This window comes from Brienomyrus brachyistius, chromosome 18, assembly GCF_023856365.1.
Source record: "Brienomyrus brachyistius isolate T26 chromosome 18, BBRACH_0.4, whole genome shotgun sequence".
In the NCBI taxonomy this organism is placed as follows: Eukaryota; Metazoa; Chordata; class Actinopteri; order Osteoglossiformes; family Mormyridae; genus Brienomyrus; species Brienomyrus brachyistius.
This window is the reverse complement of record NC_064550.1, coordinates 3,811,801-3,827,484: the sequence shown is the minus strand read 5'-3', so window position 1 is coordinate 3,827,484 and position 15,684 is coordinate 3,811,801. Positions and strand designations below refer to the sequence as shown.

Below are 15,684 nucleotides of genomic sequence, written 5' to 3'. Positions count from 1 at the left end.
GACAATGGGTAAGCATAAGGAACTGAGTGACTCTGACAAAGGCCAAATTGTTTGGCTGCAGACCGGCCAGAGTGCCCATGCTGATCCTTGTCCATCAATGAAAGCGCCTACAATGAGCATGTGAGTGTCGGAACTGGACTATGGAACAAGGGAAGAAGGTTGCCTGGTCTGATGAGTCATGTTTTCTCTAACATTATGTGGATGGCTGGGTGTGTGTACGTTGTTAACCTGACAAAGAGGTGGTACTAGGATGCATTATTGGAAGACATCATGTCAGCGGAGGCAGTGTGATGCTCTGGGCAATGTTCTGCTGGGAAAGCTTGGCTCCTGACATTTTAGAATAAACTAGAATGGAGATTAGGAACCAGGCCTTCGCAGCCAACATCAGTGCCAGACCTCACAAATGCTCCTCTGGATGAATGGAAGAAAATTCTAACAGATGCACTCCAAAATATTGTGGAAAGCCTTCCCAGAAGAGTAGCAGCTGTAATAGCTGCAAAAGAGGGACCAACTCCATAGAATGGGATGTCGCAAAAGTTCCTGTGGGTGTAATGGCCAGGTGTCCCAATACTTTTGTCCATAGAGTGTATATTCTAAAATGATCATGACAGGAGAACACATCCCTGCAGTGTGCCAAGATGTCGAAACAAGAAAAAATTATCATGCCAGATTTTGTTTCCGCCATGTGGGACTTATTTACTTTTGACCAGGATAATTCAGAAGCATAAATTACCATAGTTAGTGAGTAGGGAATATGATAAGCCCAGTAATGGAACCCGATTGCCACTTAATATACTTAGATTTATTGAAATAAGCCTGGATTTCCATATGACCCCATGGGTTGATAATGTTTACCCTCTGTCAGACTTATTGAAGTGAAAGTTAAGGTTTACACTCAAACCTGCTTTCTCGAATACCCGCTGGTCCACCATGACTGTTTTGTTAGCAAACTTGACAATTCCGCTTAACGTGAATGTGACTACATAATCAAAGTGTAAAGGGAGCACAGTAGGAGGCGCAGAACACACCTTGGGAGTTTCTATGTGTTATTTTTTTTGTTGTTTCACCATTAAACTACGAGGTACTAGAACAGAGGTATTCCCTCTTGGAGGAAAGAGTTTCCAGATCATGTTGTCTTATCATGTTGGACTCCTTAACCTAACCTAACATTTTAGAGTTTAAGACAATGTACAATTTGTGGTTAAAACTGGTTAGGAACTACAACATATTGAGATAAGGAACCAGATGATGTTGATGAACGACTTTATTTCTTCATCATTCTGCCTTTTGGGCACCTCGATTACTCAGTCCTTAGTTTTCTGCTAGTGTAGTCTATAATCAATTAATAGAATCCACACATAGTCCACCTTCCAATAGTTTAAGTGCGCAAAAATAGTGTACAGGATGGGGACGACTGTATCATCTGTAGCTCTGTTGGATTGGTAGGCAAATTATAGTGGGTTCAGTGTACTGGGCATTATGGGGCATATCCTTAAGTAGCCTTTCAAAGCTATTGAGGTGAGTGCGACCAGGCAGTAATATGGATATGCTGGGTGAATTTTCTTAGGAGTGGGGATGATGATGGACTTTTTGAAACATATCTGTATTCTGACTTGGGACAGTGATGAGTTAAATATATCCGAGAACACCAGAACTAGCTTGCCAGTAGAGGCTTTAAGGACCCTTCCAGAGATGCCATCTGGTCCTGCTGCCTTTCGGATGTTCACTCTTCTCACGTCATGCTCTGAAAAAGTGATGGGGCTCTGTGTATCAGATTCACTGTTGTGCTAGGTAGCAATAATGTTGTGATGCAGCTTGTATATTGCGCATTGTCTGTAAATTATATCTTCATTGTCCGTATACTGTCTGTCTAATGTGAGTGACACCATCGACTAGAACCAAATTCCTTCTGTTAACATACTTGGCAAATAAATCTGATTTAGATAAGCTTCACAGCGCACATAATCGATGTTCAACGTTCAGACGAAGTCCAAGATTAGTTCTAAAACTCTCTAATTTCAGCTGTATCATACTGAGTTTTCTCTATACCTTCTAGGCTTCCTTAACTGCTTCACACCAGGCAGCTTTGTAGTTGGATATCCACCCAGTTTCAATTTCATAGTTGAAATTCACTGATCCATGGGGATTCTGTTAACGACCAGCATGCTACATGCACTTAGGGTGTTGAGGAAGAAAAATGTTTTGTGATTCCAACCTGCTTTTTTGATTGCACTTGTTTCTAGACTTAGTTCTTCGCGCTACTACTCTTTCAGACTTGCATTTTCCCTAATAATTTTAGAAAAGTATTTACTTTATCAGCTACTGCTTTAAGTTTAACCTTCTTCAAACACTACATTTAGAATCATCCACATTTTAGGGACACTTAAGCACTGGCCATTATAGTGGCACTTAAGATCAATGGAAAAGATTTATCTTAATGGATCTGCCCATGTGAGTCTCCTTTTTTTAATGGTCACTAATATGACAACTTTCAAACGGTGGATGTCATTTAAATAGTTTCATGTGTGCCAGGTGTCTAAATATATAGATATAGATATAGCTAACAGCAAAATTGCTGGGTTCAACCATGTATATCTGATCAGTTTAAGTGTTGGTAACAGATACTTGTTTGGCCATAATTGTCTTTCAGTGTGACTCTCATGGTGGCTTGTACCTTGTGAACAAAAAAGTTGCCAGTTGAAATCCCCGTGATCGAGTCGCTGCTGGGCCCTGAACCCCACCTGCTCCAGAGGGCGTCAGTAGCCTATTACACTGATATAACAATCAATGACAACAGAAACAGCTGGGCCATATGGAGATTTGGGCACCACATCCTTGGGGAGCACCGAGCAGGGGAACCCTGCCAAGGGCCCATCCCCCGGCCCTATTCACGAATTCAGCAGTTAATGAAATTTAATATTTAATATGACTGAATGTTGTCCCTTTAATATGACGCTCACTGAAAAACACATGCAATGTTTTCCCTATGTTATATGCATCTTTGAGTTTCATGTGGAAAGAGAGGGACAAGGGACCAGCAACTCTGAATACCAGTCAGGCTACCAACTGAGCCATAGAAACAGTTGGATACATATACCATTTAACCTATTGGTGATATTTTGCTACATCACTTCACTTGCCTTTTTAATAGTGGTACTGTTGCCTAGCTTGTGATTACATCCTTGTAATCCTCATATAAGTACATAACCAGCATTTGCTCGGCTGTAGAGAACAACACCACTTTCATTTTTCAATGCAGCTGAACTCCAGGAGGTACATAAAGCTATAAAGCTGCCCACCTGCCCGCACTGCAGTCGGCTATATATATTTATACGGTATTACCATAATATCAGCCAAGCACTGGACAGCACCCCTGCCTTCCTGGATAGAAAATGTGCGTTTTACAGGGTGGTTCGGGAAAACTCATTAATATTCATAAGAGAATCACTTCCTGATTGGCTAGTAAATGCCTTAGACTGAAAAAAACAGATAGCACACATTGATGGGTGCATTCACTGGCCAATCAGGCAGGGCTTCTCTCATAAATATTAATGAGCTGGCCAATCATGTAGTACTTCTCTTATGAATATTAATAAGATCTCCCAAATCACCTTGTAAAAAGCATTTTCCTCCCATCCCTCATCTGCCTCCCTGAAATCAATATCCCTGAGATTGGATGTCTGCAAATGCATTTAATTGGAAAACAAAGGGATAAAATTGGGAAATCAGTGTAGATAGCCTGCAAAGCATATTAAACACCACAAGGAGGAGACAAGGCACACACAAAAACTTACATGCCTTTTTTGCTTAAAAAATTGCAATGAAAAACTCAAAGATCCCTACACCGATTTTTCTTCCACAAGACAAATGTGCATTTAAAGTTATGCTGTTTTGTTTTTTATTTGAAAGAAAATCAAACTAGAATTCATTTGAAAGAAATGTTGTTTTCCTTAGTTGATGATTTGGCACTTAAAGCCATTCGTCTTCTATAATAACCTATAATGAAAAGGCCTAAGGTGACTGGTAATTTGGCCTTTTGATGACAGCTTCATGCATTTGGTACCAATGACCAGTGTGTGCTTGTTCTCTTCGTGTTGCAGTTATTTATTGCTTGTGCTCTGGTTTCCTCCTTAATCTCACTCTCATCTTTAAATTGTCCGTTTTGTATTACTGTAAATTTGCCCTGTAATGGATTGGCGTCTAGTCTGTACCCCAGCCAGTGTTGCCTAGATTCAAGGCCCTACCGGAATTAGGAGACGTATTTTCAAGCAGAATTTGTCAGTGTAGACAGCATCACTATATTTGGGCAGGTCACGCTTGGTATGTGGAGAACAATCTGCACGCATGCCTACTGGAACATGAATCCCGACCCACTTCACTTGTAGCGATCAGCACCGCGAAATACAGTGCCAGTGTAGGGTTTCGCCAGCGATTTACTTGTAAATAACACAGCGGTATGCATATAATTAACTACGTAAAGTATCAGTAAATGGGTTAAAGGTTCGCTGTATAATAAAGTGTAATTTTGCCTTTTGGGAAGTTTGCAGACATTACACCATGGCCCGAGCGGCACCTAATGACGTGCGCGGTAAGTGACGTGACAGCTGGCGTTTCCGTGTTATTGTCCGTCAGACCGAAAACCTGCGACGCTTCAAGGTATTTACGGACCTTTTAACCTTTCATCAAACATGTGCATATGTGCAGTTTTAAAGCCAAAAGTCGATTTCAGGTGCTGGAATTACAAGATGTGCTATTAAACCGAAATCACCGTTTCCCTATTGAACTGTGTAGCTTGATAGCTAACCTACGCTAAATGTAAACAGTTTACAATAGGGAGTTAGTTGCAAACATATACGAATCTGTAATGTATGTTGATATGACATGTAGAAAATCCGCTGGTCAAGAATTATTACAGATAAAAAACTAGCTGGCTAATGCGATGGTTATTTATTATTTTATATTTATACGATGAGGCTCCAGACCCCAGCCTATAGGTTCCATTTAAAGGTAACTTAGACGTTTACAATGCGGATACTTGCGGCGATTGCATTTTTAAACATTTGCAATGTAAGTCATAATTAAATTAATATTATCGAGTGTAGTAGTAATTGCAAATGAAAACGTCACAAGCAGGCCGTATTTGGTTTCATGGACCCAGTCTTCGTCGAAAATATCAGCGACGACTTTTAGGATAGTTTTGCATTGCCCCCTACAGATATATTTTATGTATGTATGAAAGGACAGGCGAATAAGCTTATGCTAACCGTAATTTCGAGTTGTGTGGCATCACGTTGTTTTCGACTTTTATTTCAGTAATTCAGCACTACAAAGCGGCTTCAAACTGTAGGTTGTTGCTGCGTGTATAGCGTAAGAATGGTGTATATTGCTGCATTTTAATGTTCGTCGATTGTGAAGAAACTGCCAAATGCAGGACGGTCTTTATTTTTGTTTCAGAATAGGAATCTTTCTCCTCCGTCACTGTGGGTACTTTCGATACCGTGAGCTGTCACCCAGGCACGGGTGCGATGTTCTCGGATCCACATGAGTTCTACTATGTGGTATATTATGCAGAGCATCCAAAGCAAGTACTCTCTGTCAGAAAGACTCATCCGCACCATCGCCGCCATCCGCTCCTTTCCGCATGACAACATTGAAGATCTCATACGCAGGGTAGGCTTGTTAATTACTCTCTGAAGGACAGCGTTGGGTTCAGGCAGTTGTCTGATCTCCAAAAGAATAATCTAGCTATAAAAACATGCACTTTTATACTAGATATGCTTAGAGAGCCATTAACGCTGAAAGGGTATTTCATTATTTTGTAATAGTTTTAGATAATGATTTCACAGTTGTTTTTTGACCAAATCATTATCAGTTGAATAACCCAGGTGCACCTTGTCTCCCAGGGAGCAGATGTGAACCGGATGCATGGCACCCTGAAACCCCTGCACTGCGCCTGCATGGTGGCCGATGTGGACTGTGTGGAACTGCTGCTGGAAAAAGGAGCGGAGGTACTGTTTAGTGCAATGACAGTGGGTCCCCAGGACTGGAGCTGAGAACCACTGTTTTATTATCGGCTCATTGAGAGGTCATTCCAAAAAACCTGCACCCACATCGGCCCTCCATGGAACAGGTCTCCCACCCCTGATTTAGCGGAACCACAGCTCTAAGGGGGATGATACCCAGGGCAACCTTTTCAGCAGTGGTGCTGACCGGTGCTGCTCGGACACTGTCCCACTGACGTTGGGCAACAAATTTGTGTTCGAAAAACTTTTGGCAGTGGGTGACTTTTCATGATCATCCAAGTCCAGATGAGTTGCCTTTTGTCTCACTTGGCTGGCAGTTGCCCCATGACCTTGCCCAAAACGTTGCCCTGTGTATCATCACCCTAAAGGTGATGAAAGATCACAGACCTTCCTGTATCTTCCAGACAGCATTGTTCAGTTTATTTTTTATCATATTAAATAACTCGGTAACAACTCTTAACCCGTGTAAGGTTTCACTGGTTAATTTCCAACTATTTTTTTATGAATATATATGTGTTTTTGTTGAGATACTGAATTTGACAGCCTTATATTATTGTTAAATATGTTATGACATGGCGCGGCATGGTGGTGCAGTGGTTAGCACTGGTGCCTCACACCTCTGGGACCCGGGTTCGAGTCTCTACCTGGGTCACAGTTTGCATGTTCTCCCCATGTCGTCGTGGGGTTTCCTCCGGGTACTCCGGTTTCCCCCCACAGTCCAAAAAACATGCAGAGTTAATTGGAGTTGCTAAATTGCCCGTAGGTGTGCATGTGTGAGTGTGCCCTGCGATGGGCTGGCCCCCCATCCTGGGTTGTTCCCTGACTCGTGCCCATTGCTTCCGGGATAGGCTCCGGACCCCCCACGACCCAGTAGGATAAGCAGTTTGGGAAACGGATGGATGGATGTTATGACATATAACTATAATGACCATAAATGCCCACAGTATAAGAATCCGTATAAATATACATGTCTTTACTTTTGAGTAGTATTTCACGGTCCATGGCATTTTTGCCCCCAGGTGAATGCATTGGATGGCTACAACCGCACAGCACTGCATTACGCTGCTGAGAAGGATGAGGGTTGTGTCGAGCTGCTACTGGAATACGGTGCCCAACCGGATGCACTAGATGGCAACAGGGACACACCACTGCACTGGGCCGCGTTCAAGGACAACCCTGAATGCGTAAGGGCCTTGCTAGAGAGTGGTGCCAGCCCCAATGCTCGGGACTACAATGACGACACACCCCTAAGCTGGGCCGCCATGAAGGGCAACCTGGAAAGTGTCCGTGTTCTGCTGGAGTATGGTGCTCAGGTCCATGTGGCCAACCTCAAGGGCCAGACTCCCACCTCCCGCCTGGTAGCCCTCCTGGCACGGGGTCTGGGTGCTGACCAGGAAGAAGAGTGCCTGGAGTTGCTGTGCCGGGCAGCTGGGCGAATGGATATTCGTGGTGCTGATGGCTCTGTGCCCAGGGAGCTAAGCAGGGATCCCCAGCTGTTGGCTCGCCTTACCGCTATGGCATCGCAGCCAGCTTCGCTCCGTGGCCTGGCCCGTTGTGCTGTCCGGCACAGCCTAGGGGCGCAGTTCCTGCCCACTGCTGTGAAAACGCTACCACTACCAGAATCTGTCAAGGAGTATGTGTTGCTGAGGGACTGATGGGTCAGTGAGTCAAACTGGGGGGAGAGTAGGTGAAAAATAAGAGTGGCTTTGATGTGAGTGGAGGACACTGGGGTAGGAGCATGTAAATATGTGAATAAAAATGTATTTGTGGTTGTGCACAAGTGTAAGTGATTGTGTACCTATAACAAGAGTCTTAACATTTATATGTAAGATTGACATTCGACACATGTGGATACTCTCCATCCCCTCCCCCATCTCACACCCATTATTAGTGTTTGATGGATAATGGATAGTGATTTTGGAGGACATTTGACTTTTTCCTGTCGTTTGCCTAATGTCTCAATGAGTGCTGAAAGTTAAAGTTATACTTGAGTCCAGGTACCTAAGTTACACTGGTGGAATCCTAGAACGGCACAGCTGAATCACAGGTGCAAAGCTTGGTTTGGCTTAGCCACTGTAACAAAATTGCTTTGAACTGTTTTTATACTATGCATTGATATATGAAAACACGCTTTAGAGAAATATAAAGCCTGTTAAATTAGTAACTAATAACCAAAAATCAGTTAGTTGGACATAAATGTGGGTTATGTTCTGAAATAATATTTGGATGAGCTTTATGTTTGCAGTTTGTCATGTAGAGTATAAAAGTGGAAGTTTCTCCCCTTTATTTCATATATCACATCTGGGAATCCAGATTATAAACTCGTTTTGAAAATGATAAATCGTTCTTTTCAATGTTTTGGATGTCAAACTGTATAAAAATGGAAAGCATGGCAGTGGTGTTTGCAATATAGCTGCATCGGCTGTTTGCATCTTGCTGAGAATAGCATCACGTGTCAGATTTTCGAGCTCATTTGGGACCGTGAGAGACTGGGCACTTTGTTCTTATTACTAATCACTGAAACGTGTATTTCATGTTTATACAATTTTTGTGTTGTATGTGTGTATTACGTCACTACATGTTTAGTTTTGAAGCCATTTTTTTTATTTTTATGCCACCCAGTGAAACTATTAAAGATCTGCTCTGTTGAAACCCATGGTGTTATTTTTATAGATGCTTTGTAAAGTAACTAATATTTTTAAAGTGATAAATCAGCAAAAAACACCTGATGAATTCATGTAAGCATGAGTGTCTCACGACTCTTAGTTCATCGATGCTTGTTTTTGAAGAAAACACGTATTAAAGTAACTACACAATCCACACTAAAAGCAAAGGTAAAACAGCATTTATCGCAGTTTCAGTGTTTACCTGGTTACTGTCTTACCTTTGTAGGTCAAAATTGTTCCCCTGTGACGTGTTTTATGGATTTTTCCTTTTCCTGTTGCTGACTTTTGTTTAAAATATTACTAAGTATTTGTATATACAAATATTAAAAGTACAAATGTTGACCTGAATTAGAAAAAAAATAACTCTTGTTCAGCAACAGTGTTAAATAGCACTCAAACCATGCCTTGCCCCAGAGGCATAGGGACCTTTGGGATGGTACCGCTATATTTAATCTGGATTCCATTCATCCATGGCCCCAAATAAATAGATATTTGTATTAAAATTAAATTGTGCCCCACCCCTCCCCCAATATCAAATTCTCTTGTACACCATTGTGTAAAATAGTAAGGAGGGCCAGGGACCATGTTAATATACCTCTGGGAATTATACTCGTGTCTATGAACGAATTTGTAAGCATTCCTTCAGTTACTACACGACTGAGCTAGACAGTGCCGCTCATGATCGAGCACTCTAGGATTATTACGAATTGTAAAATTACAATTTTACTACGAAATTCGCCCGTAAACTACACTGATTTCAAGAAGTGACCTTCGGATTTTCTGACTTTTCCAAGAACCCTGCCTCTGTGGCTTTCTCCGTCCAGTAGATGTCCCCATCCAGAAGACTGGCCGGTTTACCCAGTTCTGTCTGCACTGTAGTCTTCCTCTACGGTAACCTTGCTGTATGCCATTCATTTTTTGTTTCCTCTTCGTATTTGGCACGGATCGTAAGTATGTCCTTCCGGGGATTTGTCGTTTTGGGGAAAACGCTAAAGCAGTACAGTATAATGACAAATGCTGTGGAATTTTTATGTAATGTTTCTGTTTTCGTAAGCTTTATTATACATCAGCTCCGTTGCTATAATATTCTTAAATTGGTTTAGTAGAAACTGGAACAACGTCTCTATTGTTTTGAGTAATAAATTGCAGTTTTGATCGTGCTGCAATAACATTGGTAACATTTTAGATGGATTTATTGCCATCTAAAGATAAATATTGCCATCTTGAGATAAATTTTAGTACATCTGTCAGGAAAACACTGGGATACTTATCGGGAATCGTTACAGTGGTTTGTTACTACACGTTGAAAATCTAGCGAGAAAAGCTGGTTCATTTTCAGTTGGACAGACTTTTCCTGGTGGCAGAATTTTCAGAACATGTGTTTAGACAAATAGTCGTCTTTAATTCATTGACTTTTTTTTGTCTGCTTCCTAACAACACAGGGCTGTAGGAAAAATCTGACAGCAGCTAAAGATGTATACCTCCTTCAGACTCCTCGTTAACCCTGCTGCAGCGGTGAGATATAAGGTCACAAATTTTAGAGCAGCCGCACTGCCCTCTGTAAATAATAATACGTTAATGTTAAATCAGTCCATTCAACAGATTAAAACAATATCACCTTTCTATTCCTTCATCCGACACAATTAAACCAGTCCATTTGTAACAGTAGTAACCTAGTTATATATTTTACGAATTATTTTCAGTATTTGATCCTGCAAACCGACGTGTATTAAAACCTTCTAAATTGCTTTAATTAGGAAAATGCATGGAGTTAAATGTGCATGTGCATTGAGTCAATTGAACTTACATGTTATATTTTCCATTGAAGACTGCTTGATTTTCTTAGGTCACATTTTGCATGAAATATGTTCAACGTCCCCCCCCCCCCCTTTTTGCAGATAAGGAACAGTTATAGGTTGGCACCCCAACCCTTGTCGATCTCCACACTGAGGGCATCACAGAATGCAGAAGTGAGTGCAGTTTCTTTGATTATGTGTAAAGGTTGCTGTAATATGGGTGGGATTTAATTCACTCATGCAGAAATCAATGAGAAAGTACTAATGAGGCCCCATCTATATGTAATAGTAAGACAAGACCTTATTTTAAAATAGTATGGCTCCAACCTCCTCTTGGATGTTCTGATTTGTATGTATTGTGGATTTCATGCTATGTAATTTAAAAATTGCATGTACAATTTTAGAGTGATGGTTTATTTACAATTGAACCGTGCTGAGTAAGATTTCCTACAGAAAATCTTTACATATTTATCCTTAACACAATAGAAGGAGAGTACCCAAAAGAATACAGCATTAATGCTTTACATTAAGTATAAACAGCCTTTATAATGCATTCATAGAACATTCAATACTCCTTTATAATGCATTCATAGAACATTTATAATCAGCATGTAAGTATACCGTAACATCCTGTCACACTTTAACAGCTTTAATATACATTAATAACAAACAATATATGATAATAATGTCATTATAACTGTGATTTCTTGTTCATTGTAAGTATTATGAATGCAGTGCTTTAAGACATGTTAAGGTATACTTACATTCTGCATATGAATGTTCTATGAATGCATTATGCAGGTGCTCCATCCACTTGTTATTTAATGCCGGGTGATTATACTTTTTATCTGATTTTTGTACTACCAGCCTAATTCCAGTAGAGGTCTCCAGCTTAAAAGGGACCTCCACTCCAGCAGCGCATCCAGGGATATTGACACGGCTGCCAAGTTCATTGGAGCAGGGGCTGCCACTGTAGGTGTGGCTGGTTCTGGGGCTGGTATTGGAACTGTGTTTGGTAGCCTCATAATTGGATATGCCAGGTACAAACTGATTTCATTCCTTCCCCATGTGTCTTAAATAGCTGTACTGTACCAAGATGTCGGAAAGTAACTAAAACAAATGTGCCAGATGGGTGGCATTGCAAATGTCTAGTTTATTTCCCTATTTCATATTAAGCTAATATGGTTTGTTTCTTTAGCATGTGAAGTGCATGTGACTGACCTGCTCTGGCCATTTCCGTCTCCAGGAACCCGTCTCTGAAACAGCAGCTCTTTTCCTACGCGATTTTGGGCTTTGCCTTGTCCGAGGCCATGGGGCTTTTTTGTCTGATGGTGGCTTTCCTCATTCTCTTTGCCATGTGAGCCAGCTCCGTTCCACCAAGTCCAGAAGCTACACCGGCATGCGATCTGAAAGATCTTGCATTGGTATATGAACAAATAAAATTTTTTAGTTACCTCTAATTTACAAATAGTTCCTTTTTTCCTAGTCATTCAGCCTTCCAACCATGTGTCCACTACAAGGAGGGCGAGCTGGAGCCAATCACATAGAGCACAAAACATCCTGGATGGAATGCCAGTCCATCACAAAGCACATACACGCACTCACCAAGGTCAATTCAGGGAAACCAGTTAGACTGCACATCTTTGGACTGGTGGAGATCTTTGCGATATGGAAAGAATATATAAACCCCACACAGATGGAGCAGGTGTGAACCCCAAGAAAAACCTGGTTACATTAATAATATGGTAGTATACTCTTACTAAATTTATTAATTAACCAGATAATAAGTGTTACTTACCTACTGATCCCATGTTCATTGATCATTCATAACAGTTCATATATTTCATGCACGAACTATATTAGTTCATCATTTGTACTTGAGTAGTAACTAAGTTACATGTGCCCATTCAAGTAAACTGTTACCAAGACCCCTTACTCTAGAGGTGTGAGGCAACAGTCATACCCATTAAGCCACACATCAGTAAGGGTGTGAGCCATAAGCTTTGTCATGATAAGAATCAATTTCCATTTTTCAACACAACAGTGTGACATTTGGCAATATTTGAAATGTTAGTGTGATAAGATTTGATTCAGTAATACGGGATCAGTATTTTCAATACAGTGGAACATTACCTAACTTTAGTGGTATATAATCAGTAGGTCCGTTTGCTTACAATGGATCACATAAAACCACCATATTTCCGTATTTACTGGATTCACAAAAAGGAGACTTTGTGTCAGCCTGAAAGACTGTATTCATGATGTAAAAATCAATCTCCTAAACAAGGCTGCTGTTGCAGTCCTGCTATTTGTCATCTATTAATGCATAGCACTGTACACCCTGCTTATGACAAGGGCAGGAAGGGCCATAGTAGCAGTTGTATGTTTAAGTATCATTACAACACCGTCATTAAAGCAACTTAAACCTATATGCTTGGTAACTTTTTTTATGCAGATATACTGTATAGACGAAAGAATTGGGACACCTGGCCATGACACGTACAGGAACCTTTATAACATCCCATTCTAAATCCATAGGCATTAGTATGGAGTTGCGCCCCGTTTGTAGCTATAACAGTTGCCACTCATCTTGGAAGGCTTTCCACGTTTTGCCCTTTCATCCAAAAGAGCATTTGTGAGGTCTGGCCCGTAATCTCCATTCTAGTTCATTCCATAGGTGTTTGATGGGGTTGAGGTCAGGGCTCTGTGTGGGCCAGTGAAGCTGTTCTACTGCAAACTCACCCAGCCATGTCTTTATGGACCTTGCTTTGTGTACTGGGGGCACAGTCATGCTGGAACAAAAAGGTCCTTCCCCGAGCTGTTCCCCAAAAGTTGGAAGCATAGAATGTTATGCTTCCAACTTTGTATTTTTCTTTAGGTCTGAGTTTATTTTCAGTCATTGTTTGCCCAAACACAGCAAACCCATTTGGGAGTGTTGGAAAAAAAGCCAAGAGGCTCTCAGGAAGGGAAGGGAAGTACCCTCCATAGAACCCCGCCCCCCTCCTCATACTCATCAGTTGTATTGTGGCTTTGGTCTGAATTCTTTCATTTTGTGCTGCTGATTTGACTTTAGACACAGTTTTTTCTTGTGTGTTAAGGGGGTGAGGATGCTCCTGGGAAGAGGGGGTTAGGTCAGAGTCATCTCCATCCTCTCAGTTCTGCTCTGTCCCATTAAGAATACTCCATAGGCATGGGCCTGGAGCCAGGCCTGCAGCTATGCAAATCCTGCTCGAAGGAGGCTGGATACATAATTAAAGACAGCTTCCTGTTCTGAAATCAGGTTTCAGGCCAGAGAAAGGTAAACTGAGCAAAGAAGACACTCAACCCAAATAGCAGTTAATAAAATGATAGACAATGAATTAGGAAGAAAAAAAGACTGGACATATTATGAGAGTAGTGGACAGGATCTTTGTTCAGTTTCTGGACAAAGCAAAAAAAAGTAGAAAAAAAGTATAGTAGGGGTATTATGTGATGGATCTTCTTAAAACTTCAATAACTAAATCGTACATGTAATGATGTACCTTATGACCAGGGGCACACTCACTTATCTGGGGACCTTAGACTGACATGGGCAGTAGGACCCCAAGTGGGCCATTTGAGATATTTTTCGGAGACAAAATGCAAAGGAGCCAGAATTAAAAGCAATGGAACATCAATTACATACTAATGAAAGGAGGGGGTGCCAGTGGTAAAGCATATGAATTAGGGTGGGGGTGGGAATGCTTTTGGTAAAATGTGCTAACTGGGGTGGAGGGGGGGTATTGTACTGGCAGATTGATTGGGCAAATTTAAAAGAAATGTAACTGTTCCGTGTTTTGCTAAGGTTATTCTTGAATTTTTGCATACACTCATTTAATTGTGTTCCCTCCACGTACATTCACAATTTGTCTACCTCTCTAGTGGGATAGTATCAAAGACATGGGATAAATGTAATGTTGGTCTTGTATCTTAGTGCCATTTTCTTCCTCTGTTAGGCTACTTTGTGCCAGTTCGCTTAGCAGTGAAACACCCGGTGAACGCCAGTGTTAAAAGAAAGCTGGGTAGTGCAAAGTCTTAAAGTAGAATAGTCCATTATAGCCGGGGTGGGGGGCAATTTTGTCTATCCTGTCACTAAAAATGCATGCTGGAAATGTTGCTATAATTTAAATAATCACATTATGTTATATCCTTAATGTTACTTTGGAAATTCTGTTTTTATGCGGCCTCTAGTTTTCAGCGGCTCCAGGTGGTTGCCTACCTTGCACCTACAGTACACTCCTCAGCAAAAACAACATGGTCCAAACCCAAAATTGCTAAATATTAACCTTTTCTTAGATAATTAGCAATAACTAAAAATTTCTCTCCAGAGACCTCTGCCACCGTTTGTTTGTCACTGATCACTGCTGCAGTGAACTGTCTGAACACGGGGGCATTCATTTACACAGCCTTCTTGCATACAATGATAAAATCATGAAAAGATTAAAATGTGTGATAAAATTCAAACTAACACATCTGGGTCTTCAAAATGTTACAGATTATCTTCCTGCTATTTGCTGTTGAGACCATTAAAAGCTAAATGTTTTGCAATTTTGGGTTTGGCCCACTTTTTTGCCCAGGAGTGTATATGCTGGGGTGTACAGCAGTCAGGAAAGCACATATAGACTGTCCTACATTATTCCCAGAAACCCTCACAAAGCTATGCAAGGGGGTGGAGTTGCTTCACAGTTGCAGAGCAAGGCTAGAACACATTCTCTGGTCCTCCTTTTATAAACAGGAACTACATCGCCATTGGCCAACCTTCCATGAATCAGTGAAGGGGCACATTACATTAACCACAACTCATCTACCCCTACAGCTTTTCCACTATGAAAGCCTCTGATCATTATAGCAGCTTCAGGTGCAATGAAGTTTGCAATGCTGCCTCCCAGTAAGAGGGCACACATTGTGTTAAAGAGTTCCTCAAAGCGTTCTTTCCACCACTTGACAATATCCTCATAGTTGGTCAGCACTTACCCACCCGGCTGAGCGTAACCCAAGTAACTGTTCGCCAAAACATCTTTGCGGCCGCCCAATAGTCTTTCTCCATGACCTTGACCTCTCCAACCTCCTCCCATTTACAGGCTTTTGCAGCATAAGAATTGCCCCAAAGTGGCAATGTGGGCAAAGGTGGCTTATGGCACTTGTAATTGAAAGATTGCAGCTTCGAATCCCTGACCAGCG

General features: G+C 41.3%; 2 protein-coding genes across 8 annotated transcripts; both read left to right on the top strand.

The window, feature by feature from the left end:
* Positions 1-4,358: 4,358 nt before the first annotated feature.
* Positions 4,359-8,675, top strand: asb8 (ankyrin repeat and SOCS box containing 8). 2 transcript variants are annotated; one of them, XM_048982738.1, is made up of 4 exons: positions 4,359-4,588; positions 5,455-5,670; positions 5,904-6,008; positions 7,043-8,675. In XM_048982738.1, the coding sequence occupies exons 2-4, from the start codon at positions 5,542-5,544 to the stop codon at positions 7,676-7,678; spliced, it is 870 nt and encodes a 289-aa protein (XP_048838695.1). In that variant the 5' UTR covers positions 4,359-4,588; positions 5,455-5,541; the 3' UTR covers positions 7,679-8,675. The 2 variants fall into 2 exon arrangements, with proteins under 2 accessions (XP_048838695.1, XP_048838694.1); XM_048982737.1 differs by having other exon boundaries at positions 4,360-4,656.
* An 840-nt stretch (positions 8,676-9,515) lies between these two features.
* LOC125712562 (uncharacterized) lies at positions 9,516-11,945 on the top strand. Of its 6 annotated transcripts, none has more exons than XM_048982748.1 (5): positions 9,516-9,636; positions 10,132-10,216; positions 10,588-10,659; positions 11,353-11,525; positions 11,732-11,945. In XM_048982748.1, the coding sequence occupies exons 2-5, from the start codon at positions 10,163-10,165 to the stop codon at positions 11,844-11,846; spliced, it is 414 nt and encodes a 137-aa protein (XP_048838705.1). In that variant the 5' UTR covers positions 9,516-9,636; positions 10,132-10,162; the 3' UTR covers positions 11,847-11,945. The 6 variants fall into 6 exon arrangements, with proteins under 6 accessions (XP_048838705.1, XP_048838709.1, XP_048838710.1 ...); XM_048982752.1 differs by having other exon boundaries at positions 9,521-9,636; positions 10,132-10,204; XM_048982753.1 differs by having other exon boundaries at positions 9,567-9,640; positions 10,132-10,204.
* The last annotated feature ends 3,739 nt before the right edge of the window (positions 11,946-15,684 follow it).